This window comes from Leucopleurus acutus (assembly GCF_964270905.1).
Source record: "Leucopleurus acutus genome assembly, chromosome: 18".
In the NCBI taxonomy this organism is placed as follows: Eukaryota; Metazoa; Chordata; class Mammalia; order Artiodactyla; family Delphinidae; genus Leucopleurus; species Leucopleurus acutus.
The window spans coordinates 4,377,779-4,400,354 of record NC_139160.1 but is presented as its reverse complement, the minus strand read 5'-3'; the positions used below and the strand labels follow the sequence as shown (position 1 = coordinate 4,400,354).

Genomic DNA, 22,576 nt, shown 5'->3' with positions numbered 1-22,576 from the left:
ACCATTTGAGAGTTAAGTGGCATATAATGTCCCTTTGCCCCTAAAATACTTCATGTGTCTTTCCTAAAAAAAAAATTGATCAAAATCAGACTAGCAGCAGAGATACAATAGTACCATCTATTCTACGAATTTTATTTAAATTTTGCAAATAGACCTAATATAACAAACGAAAAAAGTTTTCCACCAGGTTTGGGATCCGCCATGGGATCTCACCTGTTACATTACTCGCCACGTTTCATTAACCTCCCTTAGTCTCTGTGTTCTACGACCTTCACGTTTCTGTAGGACGTCCCTCGATGTGGACCCTTCAGAGGTTTCCTCTGACACATCCAGGTTACGGATCCCTCTCATTGGACAAGGCTCACAGGTGTCAAAAAGCAAAACACTGTCCCTACCAGGCCCGCAAACGCGTGATCAGTGAGGTATTCTGACTCTGGGACTTTCTTCTTGACAAAATCATCGTGCGTCAGTAACGTCAATGCATACAAGAGCTCCCCGCCCTGATCTGACCAGAGACGCTCCACTTCTTAAGGTTTCGTGCTCTGGGGTTTGGTGTAGGACCTTCACCTGACAAGGGTTTTGCTACTTTTAAATAAATGTTGAAAATCTACTGGCTTAGCACATCAAACTAAAAATATGAAAAGGCTAAGTAAGTTACATCCTAGGTTTCTAAAAAAACTAAATCACTGACATGAGCTCATTTTCTTTCATTTATACTTTGGCCCTTAGAGTAGAACGCAGAGAAAAAAGATCCAATTAACTAATGATCATTTTTATTATCCGTTTCTGCTCAAGTAAAGCTTTCCTGAATTCAGTGCTTTATCACTGAGCTTACTTTGCACTGAAAAAAAAATGTATCCACTATTAAGAAAAAAGAAAACCAAACAAGGCTCCTTCAACCCTCTTCTACCGGCCCTCTGGGGCAGAGGGGGTCCCTGGAAGCAGACGAGGCTGCAGCCGCCGGGACAGGGGGCAGCGTCCCGGGACGCGCACTCACCCATCCGAATGGCAGCGAGGAGGTCGCTCCGGGCGTCGCTCACGGGCGGCTGCGCAGCCTCCGGCCTCTTTGCCTCGGCTCCCGGCGGGCCGTGCATCGGGGAAGGGGAGAGCGAAGAGCCGGCACCTGGAGGGCCCGGCGGCGGCGGCGGGGGGCCCGGGGGGGGCGGGGCCGTGACCACCAGCCCACCGGAGGGAGGGTGGGTAGGACCCGCGTAGGAGGGGCCGGCGGACGCTGGGAAGGGGGGCTGCGTGGGCATCTGGAGGGGGCTGACGAAGGCAGTCTGTGCGGAAGGGATCATGGGCGGGGGCGGCGGCGGCGGGGGTCCTGAGGGGTTGTAATACTCCATGATCTGTGCCGGGAGCATCCTGGCGGAGACACGAAACAAGAGTCACCAAAGAGCAACCCAGGGTCCCAACCTCGGAGGTTCCCGCACGCCTCGGAGAGGGGCCTCCCCGGACAAGACGCACACTGGCAGCTGAATTTACAACACTGCGGGACACGAACATCCACGCTTTGGACCACAGGACCACACAAATCCCTAGGTCGGAATTCAAGAGCATCTACTGACGTGCACCAGAAAGTTAACCACTGAAAACGTAACTTTCTGTGGAACACTGGAACAGCTGACTGCAGAGGTAAGAAGGCAGCACAAATGCATCCTCTGCACGAGGCATCTCAGAAGTGGGGGCTTGAAAACCCATCTTACAAGGGTTCTGTGGCCAATCAGATTGGACACTTCTGTATTTTATATCGCGTCTTCATGGAAATTCCCCAAGCCCATGACGCCCATCAGAACATCCAAAGCTTTGAAAACCCCTCCAGCCGAGAAATCTGCTGAGTTCCATTTAGCCAAGAGCTTTCCAAACCAGCTGGACCGCAAACCCTCTCTGCCTGATACTTGGGAAGAGCCACAGAACACACTCTGGGGATCCTGACTTAAAGAGAACCAACCACGGGAGAAAACCTCGGGGAGCTGAGGGACCTACATTCAGAACGTGACCCACGCTGCTCTGGAGTGAAGAAAAACACTGTCGATGGAAACACATTTTCAACTTCCCTGGGCGCTGACTCGGAGGGGCTAACTCTTTAAAGACTGAGGTGGTGCGAAAACCACAGCCTATCAAAACACAGGCGGGGGCTTCCATTAACAAACGCTGAACAGGAGGGTCTTTGTTTCGGTGGTGTTCGAATTTTTCCCAAACGACAGAAAACAAGAGGACCTGGTGGCAGAAGAGTATTTGGATACCAAGAGGTCCGGGTGACATGTACAAGTGTAGCAAGTGCTGCACTGTATAGCTTTCTCCTTTGAGATACGAGTTGTCTGCGGTTCGCCCGGCCTATCAGAGAAACACTGGAGCATCTGGGACAGGCTCACAAAACCGGCAGCTCATCCTTTGTCAATGCCTTGGCTCAGTCATTCAGACATGAAGGGAACGTGTGTTTGCGAATACAGACACCGACCTGAGGTTCATCTGTAATAAAAGGGGCAGCAGCACGACACTGCATTTTTTCACACAGGATTTCTCACGACTGACAGTATCCGTATCCGGTCATTCTGGGCTGCATCCTGGCCTCCACAGTGTGATTATTCAGTGAAAATGCTTCCACCACGCACAGCAAGACCCCAGTGCAATGGCAAGGCACGGTCAGAGCCCGGGAGTGGGGAATTACCCGTAGTCGGCGGGAGCCAGGGGCGCGGGGGCCTGCGACGCCTCTGCGGCCTGCGGCGGGGGCGGAGGCGGCTTCTGGGGCCGGTTCAGGGCCAGGTGCCTGGCCGAGGCCGACGGGGGCCGGAACTCGTGCTCGGGGGCCTGGGCTGCCGGCCCGCGTGGCGGTGCGTCACCGGCTCCGTGGGAAGGCGTCCCGGGCTGCGGGTGCAGAGAATGGTTGGGGGTGGCAGGATACGAGTAATCCGTGACGTCCGACGCGTGGGACCTGACGGCCAGAACCAGGGGTGGGAGAAAACGACGTAAGTGAAAAAGATTTCCCCTCCCAGGCATCAGCATGTATTTGAATAATAACATGGCCAAGGCACAGAAATCACACGCTTTTTCCCTTTCCCATCAGCTAGGTCTAGGCCCACAAGCGACAACGTAATCACGACTTTGGCAGCAAGCGCCAGGGTTACGCGGATTCAGAGCCGCAGCTTTGAAGTGAGCGCATCAGACGGACACGGACGGGCAAGCGGCAGGCAGCAGAGCCCCCTTCCTCAACATCGCAGCCGACTCTTTTCTAAGAGAGGCTGCAAGACACACTGTGCTTAACTTGAAAATGGCATCGGAGACCTAAGATTTTAGTGCAACGAAACTGACAGCATATGATGCGACCTTATCAAATGGCAGACGAACCGGATACATATTAACAGTAAGAACAGAAAAAGAAATCAAGGATGCGATACGGTGAGTCGCGGTTTTCTTAAACAGAAGAAACATATTTAGCCAAAAAGGAGAGGAGGAGTGCGGTGCCACGCGCAGAGGCCCTCTTGCTGTCTCTGAACGCACGGGTGGGAGGGAAACTCTGAAAGGAATGCGCGTCTCGTTTTAGTCAGCAGGGTTCAGGAGGATGCTGGTACCCGGCCGCTGGGGGAGGGGAGGGCTCGGCAACGTCACACGGTGTTAGTCACCCGGGTTACGGGACGCGTGGTCAGTACAGGGGGCACATCCTCTCGTGACGCCGAAGCAGGGGGCTGCTGAGGCTGCGATCCAAGAACAAGCGGAGCGACAAACCCTCTGGGCGTCCTGTCGTCTCCCGAGCTCCCTGCCTGCTGCAGTTTCCTGGCGTCACTCATAAACTCAATGCCCATCTTCCTTCTCTCCCACTCTTCTCTTCTCGTTCTTACTTTTCTCACACTTACTTGCTGGTTTCTGTTAGGATTCAGCTTGTGTCTCTCCCTCTGAAGGAAAGAGGCAAACACACATCGGGTCTTTGGAATTCAGACAGTAGCGTCCCTGGAGCGTCACACCACACAGAAAAGTTCTTTAAATGGCAAAAGATCGCTGGCTTTTTTCTTTTTCCTTCCCTAATTGCAATATAATAATAACCTGTAACTCACTTTCTTCTCCCCTAAGTGCCCTATGAACTCTAGCTTACAGTGTACGTGTGCCTGCCTTCTGAACTGTGGCAACCGCTTGCTGGTCAGAGAGTTAAAAATATTTTCAACGGGGGAAGACTCTGACCTGTATTTAGATTTATCTTATTTTAAAAACGTAAATACCTAAAACTCTGGAGTCCTTGACGATGGGTGCTTGGCTCTGTCGGGGGGGGGGGGGCTGCGTCATAGACTGGGCATAACTTTCTAAGGGAAATGGACTCGTCTACAAAACACGGACTGCTCCTGAGGGGATGAGAAGCCAGGAACTGGGAATATTCTGGCACGATTTGGAAAGCTGTCCTGTAAAGCAGCTTGGTGATAAAGGGCCGAAAGGAGGCAATACAAACGGCATAATCGGACGGAGGAAAGGAATGGGCGGTGAACGTCCGACATCAAGAATTACAGCAGGAGAGCGGGAAGGACAGGGCTCTGACGAAGGGTGGGTGGGAGACGGGACCGGTCACTCGAGGGGTCACTGCCCAAGTACAGGGGACACCGGTGGGCTGGAGGAGAGGTGAGGAGGGGGGTGCCCTCTGAGAGACAAGGACCCCTACAGGAAGGCAGAAATCAGCCACAGAAGACACGGCACTAGTGTGGGCAGGAGCGGGTGGTCCTGAAGCTGCATGAGTGTCAGGAATTATCTGTTACAGGAAAGAGAACTTGGAGGAGTGAAGACAAGATGGAAACAGGAGGAAGTAGGTGTAGGCAGTGGAGACCCAGCGGGAGAATCAACGAATCCCGCAGGGTTCTGTGGGTGGGAGGGTGGGCAGAGTCAGGCGCCTGCAGCACCCAGGACAGGAGGAGGAAAGGGGCGAGGACGGTGGGCAAGGAGGCATCCTGCTTCCGGGTCGCTGGGGAGAGCAGTGGGCAGGCACTGCATCAAGTCTCATCCTAAACGTACGCTTAGAATCAAACCATCCCTGACCATCTACAAAGAGAGTAAAACTTATCATCAGTTTATGCAATCAGCTTAAAACATGTAAGTTATATGAACAACTTATACACATACCATGATCCCTGATACTCAAACTTCCCTCAGTTATCCTGAATACATCCACTAAAAACCAAGTTTCTAAGTAATACTTAAAACGTGAATACAAGAAGTTAAAAAATCAGAAGACAGAAAACAGAGCAGGAGTTCACTTTTGTAAAAAAAAAAAAAAAATTTGCACATTTGCAGAAAAAAGACCAAAGAAAGAAATACACTAAAATGCAAAAAAAGTGGTTTCTTTGGATAACAGGATTATGAATACTTTAATTTTTTCTATAATTTGCAAATATGGAAAGTTTATCTTATTTCATAATAAGAAAAATAGTGATATGCTTTAGTCAAATAAAAAATAAACATTTCCAAAATAATTTAAGGGATCAATTGTACACCCAGTATGGCACAATCTAATCTCAGATTCTAGAATAAATATCAATTATTCAACTGAGGGATTAAAAAAAGACATTTTCCATCTACCTACTGAAATGAAAGGGAATATAGGGAGAATTGCAAAGTATATGTTTTGCATGAGTCAACAGTCACAACTAAGTTAGCTGGAAAAAAACAAAACCCAAATGGCCCTCCTGGGACTGATCAAGTTCAAGCACTTCTCCCACCCAAAGAACTATGGGCACAAGTGTGTCATCATTCTTACTTTCCACAGAAATAAACTGACATAAAGATTAAAACTTGAGGCCAGGGCTCAGTTAAAGCTCCAGTAATTCTCTAATAGCTAACCGATCGCAGCTTGTACAGAAAAATGACCTAGACCTGCCTCACAGGCAATGACTGACAGCCCTTGTGGGGTAGGAGTACTTATAGGGCTGGAACCACCAAGTATTAAAAGCATCTTCCATCTGTCAGTCTGTGCTAAACGCTGAGGTTAATAAAGACAAACATTAAAAAAAACAAAAACCCAGATCTAACGCAAGGTCCAGGTTGTTGCTGTTTGTGAAACATCCTTGAATCATGTAAGAATTCTCCATTCACATTTTTAAACACTGACGGAAGACTCCAACTTTAGAGAAGCAGAAATAGGAAATTAACCGTAAGTTACAATTGACTGGTCAGTTCTTCTCCTTCAGTGAAGCCCTTTTGGGATAAATGCTGCTTACTGACCACATCTTTCACATCTGCAAGAGAGATTTTTACTTAATTGCTAACAAATTTTCAAAATAAACTTCAACAGAATTCTCCTCCTGCAATTAGAATACATAAGATTAGCGAACTGAAGGAAAAAAATCTTTGTTCATCACTTTTAGAAAAGGTTATCAAAAAGAACAACAGTTATTCCTTGATCACATCAGCTACCACCTACCAATCGGTTCAGATACCAAGTGAAAGGAAAGGCAACATTCTAAGCAAAAGAGGCGGAGAGAGAATTAAATGATTATTAAAATTAAAAGGGTCAGTCTTAGGCAGTTACTATGCCCAAATTCAGAATCAATGTTAAAACAGTGCATCTAGGTTAATGGAATGCTCGAGTTAAGCCAGAGAGACAGAAAATCACACAAAGTAACCCAACGTCACAGAAAACTGCTGTAAACTATTATTTCGAAGTCAAAGCATATATACCGTTCATTTTTAAGGAAAGTTTGGAAACACACTGTGGGCCACAGAAGCACAATGCTACCGTGCATTTCCATTTACAGGGAAGCCAAGGCCGGCTTTGCACACACACATGCACACGAACATGCACACGCACACACACCTAGTGTCTGGGGACAGGGATCCCTCGGAAGATGCTCCGTGGTGTACGCTCTGCGACAACCTGGTGTCGGGTCTAAGCTCTTTGTCATACGCCATCATATTCCATTCCTGGCGCCTGTTTCTGGCTTTTCTAACCTTTTTCACCTCCCGGGTTGTGCCATCTATGCGCTTTTGCTCCTGACGTCCGGGAAGGAAGGCAAGCGTGCCGAGACAGAGGGAAGGAAAAGAGCGGGTTAGTGCAGCGGCCCCGGCAGCCACGAGCCTGGCGTGCAGGCAAGGCAGGCCCGTTTCCATCACTCCCGGGTCAAGAACGTTCTAACATGCTTACCCAACTCAGACCCGACCAAAATAACACATACCTAACGATTTAACATCGACACATCAGAGTTACCGTGCTGCAACTTCAAGAGTCGCTTACCGTCATTTTGGATCAAGAATTCTCACTTCACTAGGATTTAGCTCGTTTTCAATGTACGACACCTTTTAGATCCCTATTATACACATGAAATACCTGCCCGCACCAGACAGAGAAATCGTTTCCCACCCCTACACCATTCTGACTTGTTAACGTGCAATCATCTTTCAAAACATAATTTTAAATGCTCCATTTCAGTTTGAAAAGGTTATTGCAGAATATTTAAGCGAACCCTGCAACTAGCTTAACAAAAAAAAACAAGATAAGAACTTACCTTCCCTCCCGTACAAAGAATCATTCCTGCTCCAGCCCTACTTTGCCAGCAAAAATGTCTTCGATAAATAACTTGGGTCCTACGCAGGTGCTTCTTTAAAGGTGAGGACAGTTACTTCTACGTGTGTTTACGTCCCTCCTGCTTCCCCCGTGAGACCTGCTGACCTTTAGGGAGGTGAACTATGCGCCTTTATGTCCTACGCTCCCCTCACGGCACCTCCACGCGCGGCTCTACAGAGGGCCCACGCTCAGTAAACGCGGACTGAACGATCACGTCCAGGTGAGCGATGGTGCTCACTACGTCCCAGCACCTGCCAGGCCCGGACGGTACAAACGGCAAACAAAAGAAGACAAGGATCTGCCCTCATGGAGCTTGAGGTCCAGCGGGGAAGCCCACAGAGTCACACAGGTAAATGAGCAATTATGAAATGTGCAACAACACGACTGTATTACACAGAGAACGCTGTCCGGTCTGGAAGTCAGGGAGGGTGCCCGAGAGGCTGGGACGAGCTCTGCAGGGTGAGGAGGCCTGAGTCCTGCAGAGGAGGGGGGCAGACGCACGCAAGAGGCCACGGGACAGCATCTCGCCAGGAGAAGCGACAGAAAGCGAGTGTGAATTCGGGCGAACGGTGGGTAAGACCTTGAAGGCTGCGTAGAAATGTTGTTCTTTATCCCAAGAGCAACGGGAAACCATGAAGACTGAGAGGGGAGGGGCTGGCACGTGAGAGGAGCCCCTGTGCTGGGGACAGAGTCCACGGGGAGAGGCAGGGATGCCGGGCAGAAAGCTGCTCAGGTGTCCAGAAGGAGAGGAGGCCCATGGGAGAGGAGGGGAGCCGTTAGCCCAGGTACCCAGGAGGCTCAAGTGATGTGCTGGCAGACGACGTGAACGTGAAATTCACAGAACACATGCCAAGTGTTAATAAAGACACGGAAAGATGTGCAATTCGTATTTGATTTTTTGGGGGGTGGGGGAAGCTCATCAAAAAATAATAATAGTTCATCAGCAGATGAATGGATAAAGAAGATGTGGTACATATATACAATGGAATACTACTCGGTCACAAAAAAGAACGAAATAATGCCATTTGCAGCAACATGGATGGACTTGGAGGGCATTATGCTCAGTGAAATAAGTCGGACAGAGAAAGACAAGTACTGTATGATACACTTATATGTGGAATCTAAAAACTACAACAAACTAATGAATATAACAGAAAAGAAGCAGACTCACAGATATAGAGAACAAACTACTGGCTACCAGCGGTGGGGGGCACGTAGGGATGGGGGAGGGGGAGGTGCAAACTAGTGGGTGTAGGGCAGGCTCGAGGATGTATGTACAACATGGGGAATAGAGCCAATATTCTGTAGTAACTGTAAATGGAAAGTAACCTTTAAAAACTGTATAAAAATTTTTTTAAATTTTTAAATAAATGAAGATAATGCCAGATAATAATAATCTTCAGGACTGGAGGAGGCCTGTTAGGAGTGTAAACTGGTTCAGTCCTTAAAGGGTCAGGAGCAATAGGATGGGATCTTTCAAATTTTCAAGTTCACATTGCACTTCTGGGAATTTACTCTGACGAAATATGTGCACATGAGTCCAGGTACCCCCTACAGTGCTGTAACAGCAACAATTTAGAAGCAACCTAAATATTCATTAATTCGGTAATGGGTAAATAGTTTATGAAGCCTCCAAACTTTGGAATATGACACAACTATTAAAAAGAATGAAGGACACCTTTATTACGTCACTGTATGTATATGTCTGTGTGTGTGTGTATACAGGTCAATTCTAGGAATAAAAAATACTCTGTGACGTGTGTACACATGTATTTATGAACGCCCTACAAGGTCGAAAAGTATGCACATGTGTTACCAGAGGGTGGTTATGCCTGGGCAAGGGAGAAACTCACCCCCAAATTTTCTAAACAAATGTGTTTTACTTCAGGGTAGGTGGGGCATTTTACAACTGGCATGTATTGTGTGAACACTTTTAAAACCAAAAGAGAGAAAAAAGAAGGGAGACCTCAATGGATTCCAATATACATCTCACTCAAGCGTCACTGTATTACACTAATTAGTAACTATCACCCTTACTTTTAAGAGATGTATGCTGACATATTCAGGGCTAAGTGTTATATCTGCCACTTTCTTTACAATGGTTTAGCCTCCAATCTACCCATCAACACGCACCCGACACACACACACACACACACACACACACACACACACAACTATAATAAAATGCTAACCATGAGGCATCTGCATCTCAGCTACGCTGCCTAGCTTAAAATCCCGAGACTACTGCAAGCTGTTTCCTGCCCCAGGATGATCCTAGCTGCTCCTATCAATACCTGAAAGCCCCTCGGTCTGCCCAGCACGCCTCTGGCATCCCCTCTCACGTACATGCACGCACAGTCGCACACACACTCACTCTGCGTAGCTAACTTCTGCTATCAGTCCTTGCACCTCAGTGAGCAACGCCGAGGGGCCTTCCTCAACTCACCACCTCACCTTCTGCACTGTCACCCCACCTGCTGCTGCCACCTCCCCCAAGGCTTCTCCTTCCCAGCACTGTAACTACAGCCTTACAACGACATAACTATTTGCATAACTTAAAAAAAATGTTCTCAGACCATCAAACCAAGGAAATTTAATGTCAGAAACAATGGATGTCTTATCCCCAAATTTTCTAAACTAATTCTTCCTTCAGATAGAATTGTCTGTTCCAAAGTGAAAGTGACTTTTGGGTTTCTAAAATCCTGGGAAATTAAGGATATCTTGCCTCATTTTCTGTTCCTATATAAAGCAGATTTGTATTAAAATCTTCAAATTTCTTTCCCTCTTTATGAGTTCCAAAGGACAGCATGATTATCTAATGTTTGTTTCCCCCGCTATATTTTCATCTCCATGAGGGGGATGATCCTTTCTTTTTCATCACAGCATTTACAAGCCATTCAAAAAAGAACCGTTATATAAATGAACGAATAAGAAATTCTCATCAGAATTTTGCGTCTTTGAGGAATATGGAATGAGACAAAACTGCCAAGGAAACGACAAATAACTTTGAAGACACAGTAACCACACAGAGTAGATTAAGACTAAAGAACAGTGGCAAAAAAGTTAAATATTTTTGTCAAAAGTATCACTGATGCTTCTAGGAAATCCTGGGAGGCCACTTTAAAAGCAGGAGATTTTTAAAGGAGAGTCCTCTTAAAAGTACTTGGGGGTTTGCCCTGTTACCATAAAAGAGTTCGGGGATTCAGACCAACAGGGCTTTAAATCTCTGTTCCTTTTCCTTTGGAGAGATTAGTATCTTCTTTTTCTTCACCTGAACACTTTGCAGCTTCTTTGCTTGGCTATTTCTCCACGTGAATACCCAGCAACTCTTCGAAGATTTCCCATTAAATCTCCCCAACCCATCAGCACGAGAAGTGCATACAGATAACCAAGTCTGTGGAATTCTCTCCCAGAACTCGTGGTAACCTCTCACACTTGCAGTCTGCAACCTATTTCCATGTTCCCTTTCCTAAATCCTGTTTTCAAATCTCAAGTTCTCTTCCATCTCGAACTGTCACTCCTACTGGGCCAATACACCTACTAGATGTCTCAGAACCTTCAGGCAGCCAGCCCACAACATGCTAAGCTCTTAATTCACACACCCTAATATTTGTCAAACAAAGCAGGTGGTCATTTTTTAAAACACAGCTCACATATAAAAGGCTTGGCAAATATCTGCCTTTGGAGAGTTAACTCTGATTTTCAATGGTTTAAGTCTAATTTCTGGGCCCCAAAGGGATAATTTTCAAAACAGAAGTTCCTTAATCTGAGAGTGGGTTTGTCCTCCCAAGAGCGTTTGCAGTACAGATGTCCCTCAACCTTCCAACTTGCAATTCTCCTGCCTACGACCACCCCACCAAAGGGAATCTCATTTTTAGTAAATACTACCCTCGTCCAAATGTGCAGATCACACACGCTTTTCAATCCAATATGAACCTCTCACCACAGTCTTAATTACAGTTAGGTGACAACCCAACAATTAATAATGTTAAAAAGACCAAAGCAGAAAATTCTAACTGATATGGAATGTTGACTACTTTATGAAATTTGAAGAGCAAGAGAAAAGTTATAAACCACAGTTACGAACAAAACTGTATTTATTAAAGCAAGTATTAGAGAACAAATCAACAGTATTTATTGAAAATAGTTATTACTGTGTTAGACTGAATGGTATCTTCATGTGACAAATGCAACCTCTAAAAAAACTTCACGAAATTCAACATCTCAACCGTTTAAAGAATTTACTGATTTTAAACTTCTAATTTCTAAGGGAGAATCCCATTTATACGCACGTTTCCCATACTAGAATTATTTACCTTTTGACGTCTTTTCTCTTTCCTTTTGTCTTCTGTGTCCTGTAGCATTTTTTCTTTCCAGAGGTCAAAGAAATAGGAAGGATCAGTATAGAATTTCAGCCCGTCCTTTTTATCATCTCTATAAACCAATGTATTACAAGTCGGGGGTGGGGGGGAGAAAAGGTCGTTAGAGAGTTTCATACGGGGTAAACATTAATGTTAATTCTAAATCATGAGATAACATCTACGTGAGGAATTTGAACTGTCCTTATACACTGTTAAGTCTCCCAATTTCCCTTATTTGGAAAAATGTGTGAACATGCAAGAACAGCACTTTTTTTCTAGAATAATGAAGTAAAAACTACTCTTGCAAATTTAGATTTCGGTAGAGCAAAGTGCTGCCCAAATCACAATATGGCTCGTAAACAGCAACATTTAGTTCCACAGTTATTTCAAGGTATGTTCTGTTTATTCCAATGGGGGCCACACACACAGATGGATGGATTCTTAGTATATATATACATTCACTTCTACTCTGGAGCGACAATGTTATTAGGATAAAAATTAGCAAGTACTCTGTGCTTTTCTCTTAATTAGGTTTGCCCAATGTCTACAATTCAATTAGGAAAGGAGCAAAAGGTTCATGGTGTATAAATGTAACTAGGATAAAAAGTGATGACCTAGATATTTTTTTAAATGGAAGTAACCGACAAAGAAAGTTCACTTGTAGCCATTTCATTGTCAAGAACTGCTGCAATTACTATATTCTAAAAAATACTTCAAGTCTTTTTAAAAAATATTTATTTATTTATTTTGGGCTGCATTGGGTCTTCGTTGCTGTGCACGGGCTTCTCACTGCGGTAGCTTCTCTTTGTTGCAGAGCACCGGCTCTAGGCACACGGGCTTCAGTAGTTGTGGCTCACGGACTCAGTTGCTCCACGGCATGTGCAATCTTCCCGGACCAGGGCTCGAACCCGTGTCCCCTGCATTGGCAGGTGGATTCTTAACCACTGTGCCACCAGGGAAGCCCCGTCTTTATATAAGTTATTCATTTATCATAAAGCCAATAAGAATGCAGCCAATATGAACCCAAAGTTGTAATATAAATCAATAGACAGCAAAGTTCAAAATAATCATGATAAGGAGGGAACACTCTATTTATTCTACTAATGCTTTAAAAAGTATCTGGCCTGTACATTACCTTCAAGAGAAGGCAAAACATTTACATTTAAAATTAGCATGTCAGGGACTCCCCTGGTGGCGCAGTGGTTGGGAATCCGCCTGCCAATGCAGGGGACACAGGTTCGATCCCTGGTCTGGGAGGATCCCACATGCCGTGGAGCACCTGAGCCCATGTGCCACAACTACTGAGCCTGCGCTCTAGAGCCCGTGAGTCACAACTACTGAGCCCGTGTGCTGCAACTACTGAAGCCCGTGTGCCTAGAGCCTGTGCTCCGCAACAAGAGAAGCCACCGCAATGAGAAGCCCGCGCACCGCAACGAAGAGCAGCCCCTGCTCGCCACAACGAAGACCCAATGCAGCCCAAAATAAATTTATTTTTAAAAATGAGCATTTCAATTAGTCATTTAAGGCATACAGAGAAAGAAAAAAAATCAGAGAAATGAGTATAGAAAAGAGTTTGTGGCCACACAGTCAAAGAAAGTGACATGAATTACTCAAGGAAACCTGGTCTTGAAGTTCCTGCTATGCCATGTTCTGTAAGCTTCTCAGCATCAAATAAAGAGACCCAGGCTTTCATGAGGGTCATCTGGTAGCTCTGTCTTAAAGTCGCTAACAAATCAGCACAATTCACTCTGTACTTTAAACTTTAATTACTTAAAATCCTTTCTTTTCCAAATTTCCTAAGTGAGAAGCAACCTGCACTATTGAGATTTTATTAATAACATTATTGTGAAAAGTATAAATTATTTCCCTAAGATACTAGGCCTTCAATATAGGTGAAGACAGAAAAACTGAGCAGGAACTTGCTGCAATTTTAAGATGTATAAAATGCACCTTCTTTTTTTCAAAAATGGAGCTAATACTTAATGGAATAAATATGTTTAATAACTTAAGCAAACGTTAACCTTGACATCAGAATATAAGCAGAAATGTCCTATGTTTATCGCAACTAAACATTCGATTTTTCAGTCACATTGTACATCTCATATTTAAGACTGCATTGTGACTGTGTCATATTTAAGTCCAAATGCAAAAGTTTATGTGTTTTCTTACCCCAAACATTTCTGTATTAATAAAAAGTAGATTTGAGCTGGCACTACTATTCTTAAATACTATTAAAAAGTCAAAGACATTTTTCTTTTCCATAAAACTGAGTAAACACACAATAATATAATATATAAAGGTCGATTCATTTTTTATGCAATTAAACATTTTAAATCACCACAAATATTTAATCATGATCTTGAATAATCAAATACAAGTGGTTCATTGAATTTTCTGGGTTTCTTTTTTCCTTTAGAACAAAGTATTTAGTGAGGTTTCTTAGGAAAATTTTCCTAAGTTCTCATGGCTCTGGGCTAATAAGTAAAACTGAAATTGTCCCAGAAAAATGTCTATTGAACAAAAGCAAAGTCACAAGTTAAAACGTTAGGCTTACAACACCACTATTCATCTACATCTTTAAGTGAGTGCGCTAAAACCTCCAGAAAAGTGTGCTTGTTTCATATAAAAATGTGGTACCCTGGTCCTCTCCCATCATGGTTTCCACGGAATCTCTATTACATTTTTTGGAGAATCTTTCTGTCCATGCTGAAAGACAGGGGTGCAGTCTGAATTACTGCTTTACTAGCAGAGCCGCAACAAAGCACAGCTCCAAACGTCTCCTTTTGGACCCTGCGAAAGGATAGTTAATTCAGACCCCAAAAACCTCTGGGCACTCCCTGAGAAGGGCCACTGGGCCCAGGAGGACAATAATGGACGTGAAGGACACAGTGATTTCAGGAAGGCCTCTGCAGGGGTACTACCCAGCAGAGCTAATCCTGGGGGACCGTGGGGACTCCACCACCAGCCTGACTGAGCTCATCAGAAGCTGGACCAGTGAGCTCGACAGTGGGGTGAAGAGACAGGGAGGTACAGGGAAGTACATGAAATGGGAAAGAACACACGGATGTGGCCGGCGGGAGGAGAGGCGTTCTAAAGGGCATTTTTAGTTAGTTTCTTAATATTCATTTTTTGCACATTTTCTATTCTTTTTCCTGGAAGTTTGGTCCTAATAATGTGTCCTACCACTTCACACAGAAGGTTAATTTCTTGACGATATATTCACTCGTAGAAACCTCCAATGCTGTAGAACATGTTTTTCTGAATTCAGTAACAAACGTCTGCAGGGCTGAAATGCTGAGACAGGTGTTTTGCTGCATTAGAAGTGAATTATGCAGTTCCTTTACACTTGATTTTGCATGCGAGGAACAACACAATCACACAGGGTTATTACATAACGTGCCCACTTCTGCTGTAGATATCTGCATTTAAAAGCTAACGTGAGCGCTCCCACTTCTCTTGGTAAACTTATTTATATTTTGAAAGACTCAGACTTTGGCAATTCTGTAAATAACTAATTTCACTATGGCTAACACCGCAATTATCATTCTCAAAGTCTGAAAAGATATTTTCACCGCACTGCTCGCCCCTCTCAACTCATTTACACTGAAAAGGCTCTGGGGATACACAAGGCCGTACCTGTATGGTGTAAGGATATTCAGAGGAGGCGGTTTATCACTCTGGTTGTAAATGTCAGCAACAGGATTGGGAATGCTGTTCTTTGAAACCACCTGCTGGTCTTGGACTGTGGAACTTTTGAAAGCTTTTTTCATGTTGATATCCTGTAGTGACACTATTTAGAGAAAAGTCCAAGTCGGGTTATATGGAAATATTTTAGAAACAAGTATAATTTGACTCACAATCACAAACATCTCCTAGAACAGCCAAATAATGTCTTTTATTGTTCACTTAAAACCATGCTTAAATAGTACATGCCTTCCCTCCCTCTGATAAACAGTTTTATCTGTAAGGCGCGCCTTTCCTTCTTCTGTAGCGATATAATGATTTCATGGAACCTAATATTAGAGCATCATTCTTTACTTAAATAGCATTTCTCAGAAACCACACAGGCATAGAGTTATGAGTATAACAGGAATGTAAACACAATACCCCTGGGTATCTTAGGGGGGAAAATCACTCAAACAGTTAATACCAGTTTAATTACAATACATGTGGGAAATACTTCTGCAAAAACCACACAAATGGAAAAACTGCATTAAATTTTTCTGACACTAACATTAAAGAGAGAGGGCAAAGCTTTTCAACCTACCTGTAGTCCTAGAAATTAAGCAGCATGATATGAATCTACACTAAGGAATGAGAGAACCAGGCTAATTATCCTCATTTCCTGAGTTTGTCAACATGTTACATCTCAGGTTTCAACTCATCTGACCTCCACACAGACTTTTCCAGGTGGGTAAACTGTTACATTAACCCACTGGACCAACGAAGCTGACGGTCAGGGGTGTTAAGTGACCTTTCCAAGGTCACCCTGCAGACCAGTGGCAGGCCCAAGGAGAGCACAGATTTCCTAACTCGGCCGCGGGATTTTTCTACAGTTACATCCATGGCAAGGAAAGTAATAAGGTAAACTCTTGATTGGCAACAAATCTTAAGGATGTGAGATATGCTGTGGAATCTCATGAGATTTAACCTACAGACTAACCTTCTCCAGTGTAAGGTTTATCACAGGCGTTACAACTGCAAGAACCAACAAAAAACTGAAGACAGACAAATATTTTTTAAAAAAACACTTGTGATACCGTTTGAAAAGTGAATGATTAATTTAAAATGTTAAAAATTTCTTATCTGAATAGACCAAGCAGCTATTCAGATTTTTATTTTTTAAAATAAGAGACAAATTTTAAAATCAGATTAAAAAGAGCACAGCTTCCGCTTGCTACTTACTGTTCGAAGAGTCAGTAAGAAATGCTCGTAACAGGTATTAAATATCAATGTTCTACATTTCTGTTAAATGTTTAGTTTGCTAATTTAATTCTGACCTTTGAAAAAGATCTGAACATGAGAAAACATGTTTTTCTTAAATGATGAGGGATGAATTCCATAAATAACTATATTAAAAAAAAGAAAACCTTCTTATTACTACTACTGTTAAAGGCCTAGTAGAAAAATCAGATGCTAGGATTGTTTTAATGCAACAAGAGAAATTGTAAGTACCCTTATATAAAGGTAAAAATAACTTTTCAAAGTAAATATAAAATGGCATATCTTGATTTGGGGGGACAGATTTTTTCCAGTCTAATTTCAGTCTTTTGTTCAAAAGAGACAGCAAGTGGAAAAATTTTTAAAGGAATTGTTGAATATTCATTTTGTTGAAACTACCCCAATTTCAGGGTATGACCACCAATTAACTACACAGCGCCTGTCAACACTAACTTTGTTTTAAAACCCTGAAGCCTAGAGGCCTTCAGTAAATGTTATTTCTGGGTAGTTAACCCAGCAGGATCAGCAGCATGACTTAGAAGCCTCGGCCCAAAGGAGAGCAGCAGGTGAAAGCTCACCCTCCCCCTTAGCTGGACAGAGTCTGTGATTTTTAGGTAAGAAATTATCTTTACTACCAATAACTACCAATGACGTCCATGAGGACTTCTAATACTGAATGCATTCAAAGAGTCCTTTAAAACAAATACTACATGTGTAGTTTATTTAAAAAGAGAGTGTGGGGCTTCCCTGGTGGCGCAGTGGTTGACAGTCCGCCTGCCGATGCAGGGGACGTGGGTTCGTGCCCCGGTCCGGGAAGATCCCACATGCTGCGGAGCGGCTGGGCCCGTGGGCCATGGCCGCTGAGCCTGTGCGTCCGGAGCCTGTGCTCCGCAGCGGGAGAGGCCACAACAGTGAGAGGCCTGCGTACCAACCAAAAAAAAAAAAGAGAGTGTGGCACACAAGGCAGACAAGATAGGACTCTCTTAATTACTAATTAACCCCACTGTTGTGGGGTTTCCCCCTCATCGTTCTTCTAGAAAAAGACAAGATGAAATAACAGCATACGACCCCAAGGAAGAAGCAGGAATTACCCTGCGATTAACCACTCCTGTCCCGTCCGCATCATTTCCAGCTCACAGCTCTCAGGCAGTTACCTACCCTCTTCCACTGTTGAGTCCAGCTGGGTGACTTTGACAGCAAGGCGATCGATTCTGTCTTGAAGAGAATTTGCTCGGATGTAGAAGTTGTTGGCCTCATTAAACAACTCACCAAATATGTCTTCAGCATGTTTGCCTGGAGAAGGAACGCACGGGAAAGGCCACCTGGTCAGAACCCACATTCTCACCCAAGCCAAACTCCAATCCCAACACGCGGGGCTTTGCGCAAATGATCACAAAAATAAAGTATCACAGTCAAAGGCCTGTAGAATTTTTCAAAATTTATTAGGCATGTTCACACATATCTGAGACGGACCCAAAGTTGTAGAATTTTAAAATGCCCCAAAACGGTGCAGAATTTTTACTTGATTGCTCCATGAGCTAGCCCACCAGCTGCTTTCCGTTAAACTTCTTTAGAAGAAACTACTCTCTCATTTTGCAGGCTGCATGTGTAAACATCTCAGGACCTGCGGTTTCCCTTTACTTCCCAAGGCAATTCAGTAAGTCATGTTGTTTTCTACACTTAGGATTCTAACTCATTCACAATCGGAAATGTTAGACATCTTATATGGCGCCGACAACTTTCCAATGGCATTAACGTCTTCTAATTCCTATTTCAAAATCTAGGTATACAGTGCTGACTCTGGCCCTCCCTGAAAGTCGACATGTTGAATTCTGAGTTAAATTTTTCTCTGTGGATCACCTCTTCATGCTTGTGAGTGCTAGACATACTTCCCAATTTTTCTTAAAGTGTAATTAATAACATTTCTGAAAGTTTAACAAGCAAGACAGGAATCAGTATCTTACGATGAATTTCCAAATCCGAACGCTATTCCTTTTTTCTCTCAACAAGCATTTAATAACTACCTACTTGAGTGTACAAGGCATGCCTGCATCCTCTCTCCCCGGACAGAGATACCACTATTTTTTTTTTAACTAGATTTCATTTTTTAGACAGTTTTAGGTTCACTGAAAAACTGGGCAGAAAGCAGAGAGTTCCCATGTAACACCTGCCCCCCACACACATAGCCTCCCCTGCTGTCAGTACCCTGCACCAGATGGCACGTGTGTTATAACTGATGAACACACACTGACATGCCATTATCACCCCAAGTCCACGGTCTACATTAGGGTTCACTCTGGTGTAGGACATTCTATGGACTTTGACATGTATATACAATGACGGGGATCCACCACTGTAGTTACCATACAGAGTAGCTTCACTGCCCTAAACATCCTCTGTGCTCCCGCTGTTTACCCCACCCCATCTTGGCAACCACTGATCTTGCTTTTCTGTCTCCATAGTTTTGCCTTTTCCAGAATGTCATAGGATTGAAGTCATATAGTAGAGAGCCTTTTCAGACTGGCTTCTATCACCTAGTGATATGCACTTAAGGTCCCTCCGTGCCTTTTCATGGCCTGATAACTCATTTCTTGTTGTCACTGGATAACATCCCATTGTCTAAATGTAACACAGTTTTATTTACCCGTTCACCTACTGAAGGACATCCTGGCTGCTTCCAGTGTTTGGTGATTATGAATAAGCATTTGGGCGCAGCTTTCCGTGTGGATCTAAGTTTTCGACTCACTTGGGTAAATACCAAGGAGCATGACTACTAGATTCTACGGTACGAGTATGTTTAGGTCTTTAAGAAACAGCTAAACAGTCTTTCGAAGCGGCTGCACTCCCACCGGCAATGAACAAGAGTTCCTGTTGCTCCACGCCCTTGCCGGCACTTGGTGGTGTCAGTGTTTTGCATTTTTGCCATTCTAATAGGTGTGTAGTGATATCTCGTTTTAATTTGCACTTCCCCGATGACATATGATGTGGAGCATCTTTTCATGTGCCTGTTTGCCATCTGTACACCGTCTCTGGTGAGGGGTCTATTCAATAAAAAATCTGCACACCAATTACATATGTTTTTAAATACTGCAACTAGACGCGGCACCAGAGTTAACGTCTGTTTGCTGCCTTGTCAACTCTTTCCTGAGCAGACTTGTGCATCTAATTACCTCATAAACATCTCCACATGGATGTCCTGTAAGAATCTCAAAGCCAGCACAAGTTCTCATAGGAACTCACGTTCACCTTAACTCAAACGTGCACCCCCACGTGGAAAGGCACGGACCACCCCGAAAGAAGCCCAAGCGAGAACACAGTCCTCCGGGACAGCTCCCTCCCTCCACGGCCACTGACACCAAACCTCGGCCCCTTACGCCCCCAGCCCCGCGGCTCTGGCCCTCCTTGTTTCTCGCCCGAATTACATCAACAGCTTTGTTTTTCTGCCTCCAGACTGACCTTCCACCCTCAAATCCCTGCGGCACGCTGCTACTGCGCCGACCCTGCACGGCTCCCAGCAGCCCAACGCCACCCCTGAGGCTCTCAGCAGGACACGGGGGGCCCTGTGCACCTCAGCGCCGCCCCTTTTCTGGGCTCCAGAAGGACGCACTGCCGAAACCTGCCCCACTTGCTCACAGACGCTGTTAATCCCTCCTCAGGTTCGAACCCGTGCACTGTCACCTCGCTCAGAAGACGCTGAAGGCCAGTTACGGCCCAGAAGGTTCTACGTGGTCCGGCTCATCTGCCTCGCTGGCCCATTCCCTGCTTTCCTCTCCCTCCCACGCCACGCTGGCCCCTGCTGACGCTCAGCTGCGCCGGCCACGCCCGCTCCTTCCCAGGCTCACATCTCCTGTCCCTCCTGCCTGGGCCACTGCTGCCATCCAGGTCTCGACCCAAGGTCACCTTCTAAGGGAGGCCTCCTCCAGCCACTACAGCTAAACGGCCATCGCCTCCCGCCCACACTCACAGACGTAAACAAACACACAGGCAGCCCGTCCCTGCCGGGCTGTATTTTCTCCCAAGCACTTACCACCACGTAGTAAGTTACACACCCGTACTTATTCATCCCGTTTCCTGCCTGGCTCCTGCCACTAGGACATACGATCCGGAGAGGAGGTCTCTCCCCGGTCTGTGCGTTGCTGTTTCAGTTGCCAAGGTCTAGGGCGTGCCTGGCTCATCACAGGTGCTCAAAAAGAGTTTTGAATAAACGAATAAAAATGCATACACTTAAAATCAATCCTTCCAGATGCAGACTGGGGTCTGTGAGATCAGAGGCCCCTCTCTGTGTTCGCAAATACAGTAAGTCTGTTACATACGAACCTTCAAGTTGTGAAATTTCAAAGACCCGAACATGCGTTCCCAGGTCCAGTCGTGTAAGTTAGCTCACGTGTCTGGCGTACATTGCCACGTGCGTGCGTCCTCTGCATGTGGTTGTGCTTTTGTGTACTTTACTGTGCAGCACAGTATAGAGTACAGCAGTACAGTCCCTTTATTTCAAGCCCAGGATGTCCAGAAGCAAGTGTAGAAGCAGCAATGATGTGGCTGGTACTACTGTACTTTTCAAGGTGCTGTACTGTAAGATTAAAAATGTTTTATTGTTTGTGTTTGTTTTTTATGTATTATTTGTGTGAAAAGTATTATAAACCTATTACAGGACAGCACTATATAGCCAACTGTGTTAGCTGGGTACCCAGGTTTTGTTGGCCTTATGAACAAATTGGACTTACGAACGCACTCTCAGAACAGGACTTGTTCACATGTCAGGGACTTACTGTACCCAAAGGACGCCTCAGTCACAGGACGCATCACATGCCCCTGTTCTTGTCTTTATTGATGGAAGTTCTTTAAGGGTGTGAGCCATGCCTTATCTGCATTGCTTCTCTGCACTGTCTGTGCTGGGCCTGTGCTCAGTATCTCTTGAATAAAAACACATAACCTGTACCAGTGTTTTCTTGTTAACAAGGACACAGCCAACAAAGGCTCCCTGCTCATGTAAGTTTGGGAAATGCTGGACTAGAAGGATTAAACGTGTATCTATGCCTCAGGGCATCTTAAAATCTTTAATACACTCGTGTGTGTTAGGATTCTGCAGAAGCCCCTAGCACACCCTGTTTTCAAACTGACTGGGCCTGGAAACACCAGTAACACCTTTCAGAAATACTGTTTTCTGAAGCCCATTTGGGAAAATGCCTGCCCGTTCACCGGGATGACCTGTAGACAGAGCACCGTGTTCCGAAGCTTTAGATCCAGGTCTAGGAGTTGTTTATTTGGAATGCCAGACATAGTCAAAATGGAACCAACTGATTTTTGTTTTTCTACTTGCCCATTCATGGTTAGAAAAAAAAAAAAATTCCAGTGCAACTCCAGAAGAACCCTTTTCCCTTCAACTCTGCAGAAATCTAATTAATAGGGACAGCATATACCAGCAAGAATACAGGCATATACAGCACAACCTCTTGCAGAAGAGACATCAGCGTTCTCAAAGCACAGCAAGCACTGCTGAGAAGCACACTCTGCTAGATGCTAAATAAGTTGAAAAGGGTCAATAACACAGGCCCTTTACCTTCCATGCTTAACCCTACTTGAAAAGAACATACAACTGCTACTATACTCCCATTGGAAGTTCTCAATTTATAAAAAGAAACAGAAATTAAAGACTTGCATACTTAATCCTTTCCAGCTGCTGAAAGCTGACGAGTGACTGAAGAGAAGGAAATGGAAGAACTATATTTTCCGATGA

General features: G+C 44.7%; 1 protein-coding gene across 1 annotated transcript in view; it reads right to left on the bottom strand.

Annotated features, from left to right (window-relative positions):
- WASF3 (WASP family member 3) overlaps positions 1 to 22,576 on the bottom strand; it is a gene marked incomplete at its 3' end in the record, with an annotated part of 54,736 nt that overhangs the window by 872 nt on the left and 31,288 nt on the right. The window contains exons 3-8 of the mRNA XM_082859357.1: positions 17,998 to 18,132; positions 15,535 to 15,688; positions 11,854 to 11,971; positions 6,791 to 6,966; positions 2,672 to 2,935; positions 998 to 1,365 (exon numbers count right to left, since the gene is read on the bottom strand). Coding sequence (XP_082715483.1) covers positions 998 to 1,365; positions 2,672 to 2,935; positions 6,791 to 6,966; positions 11,854 to 11,971; positions 15,535 to 15,688; positions 17,998 to 18,132 — 1,215 coding nt within the window. The remainder of the gene's footprint in view (positions 1 to 997; positions 1,366 to 2,671; positions 2,936 to 6,790; positions 6,967 to 11,853; positions 11,972 to 15,534; positions 15,689 to 17,997; positions 18,133 to 22,576) is intronic.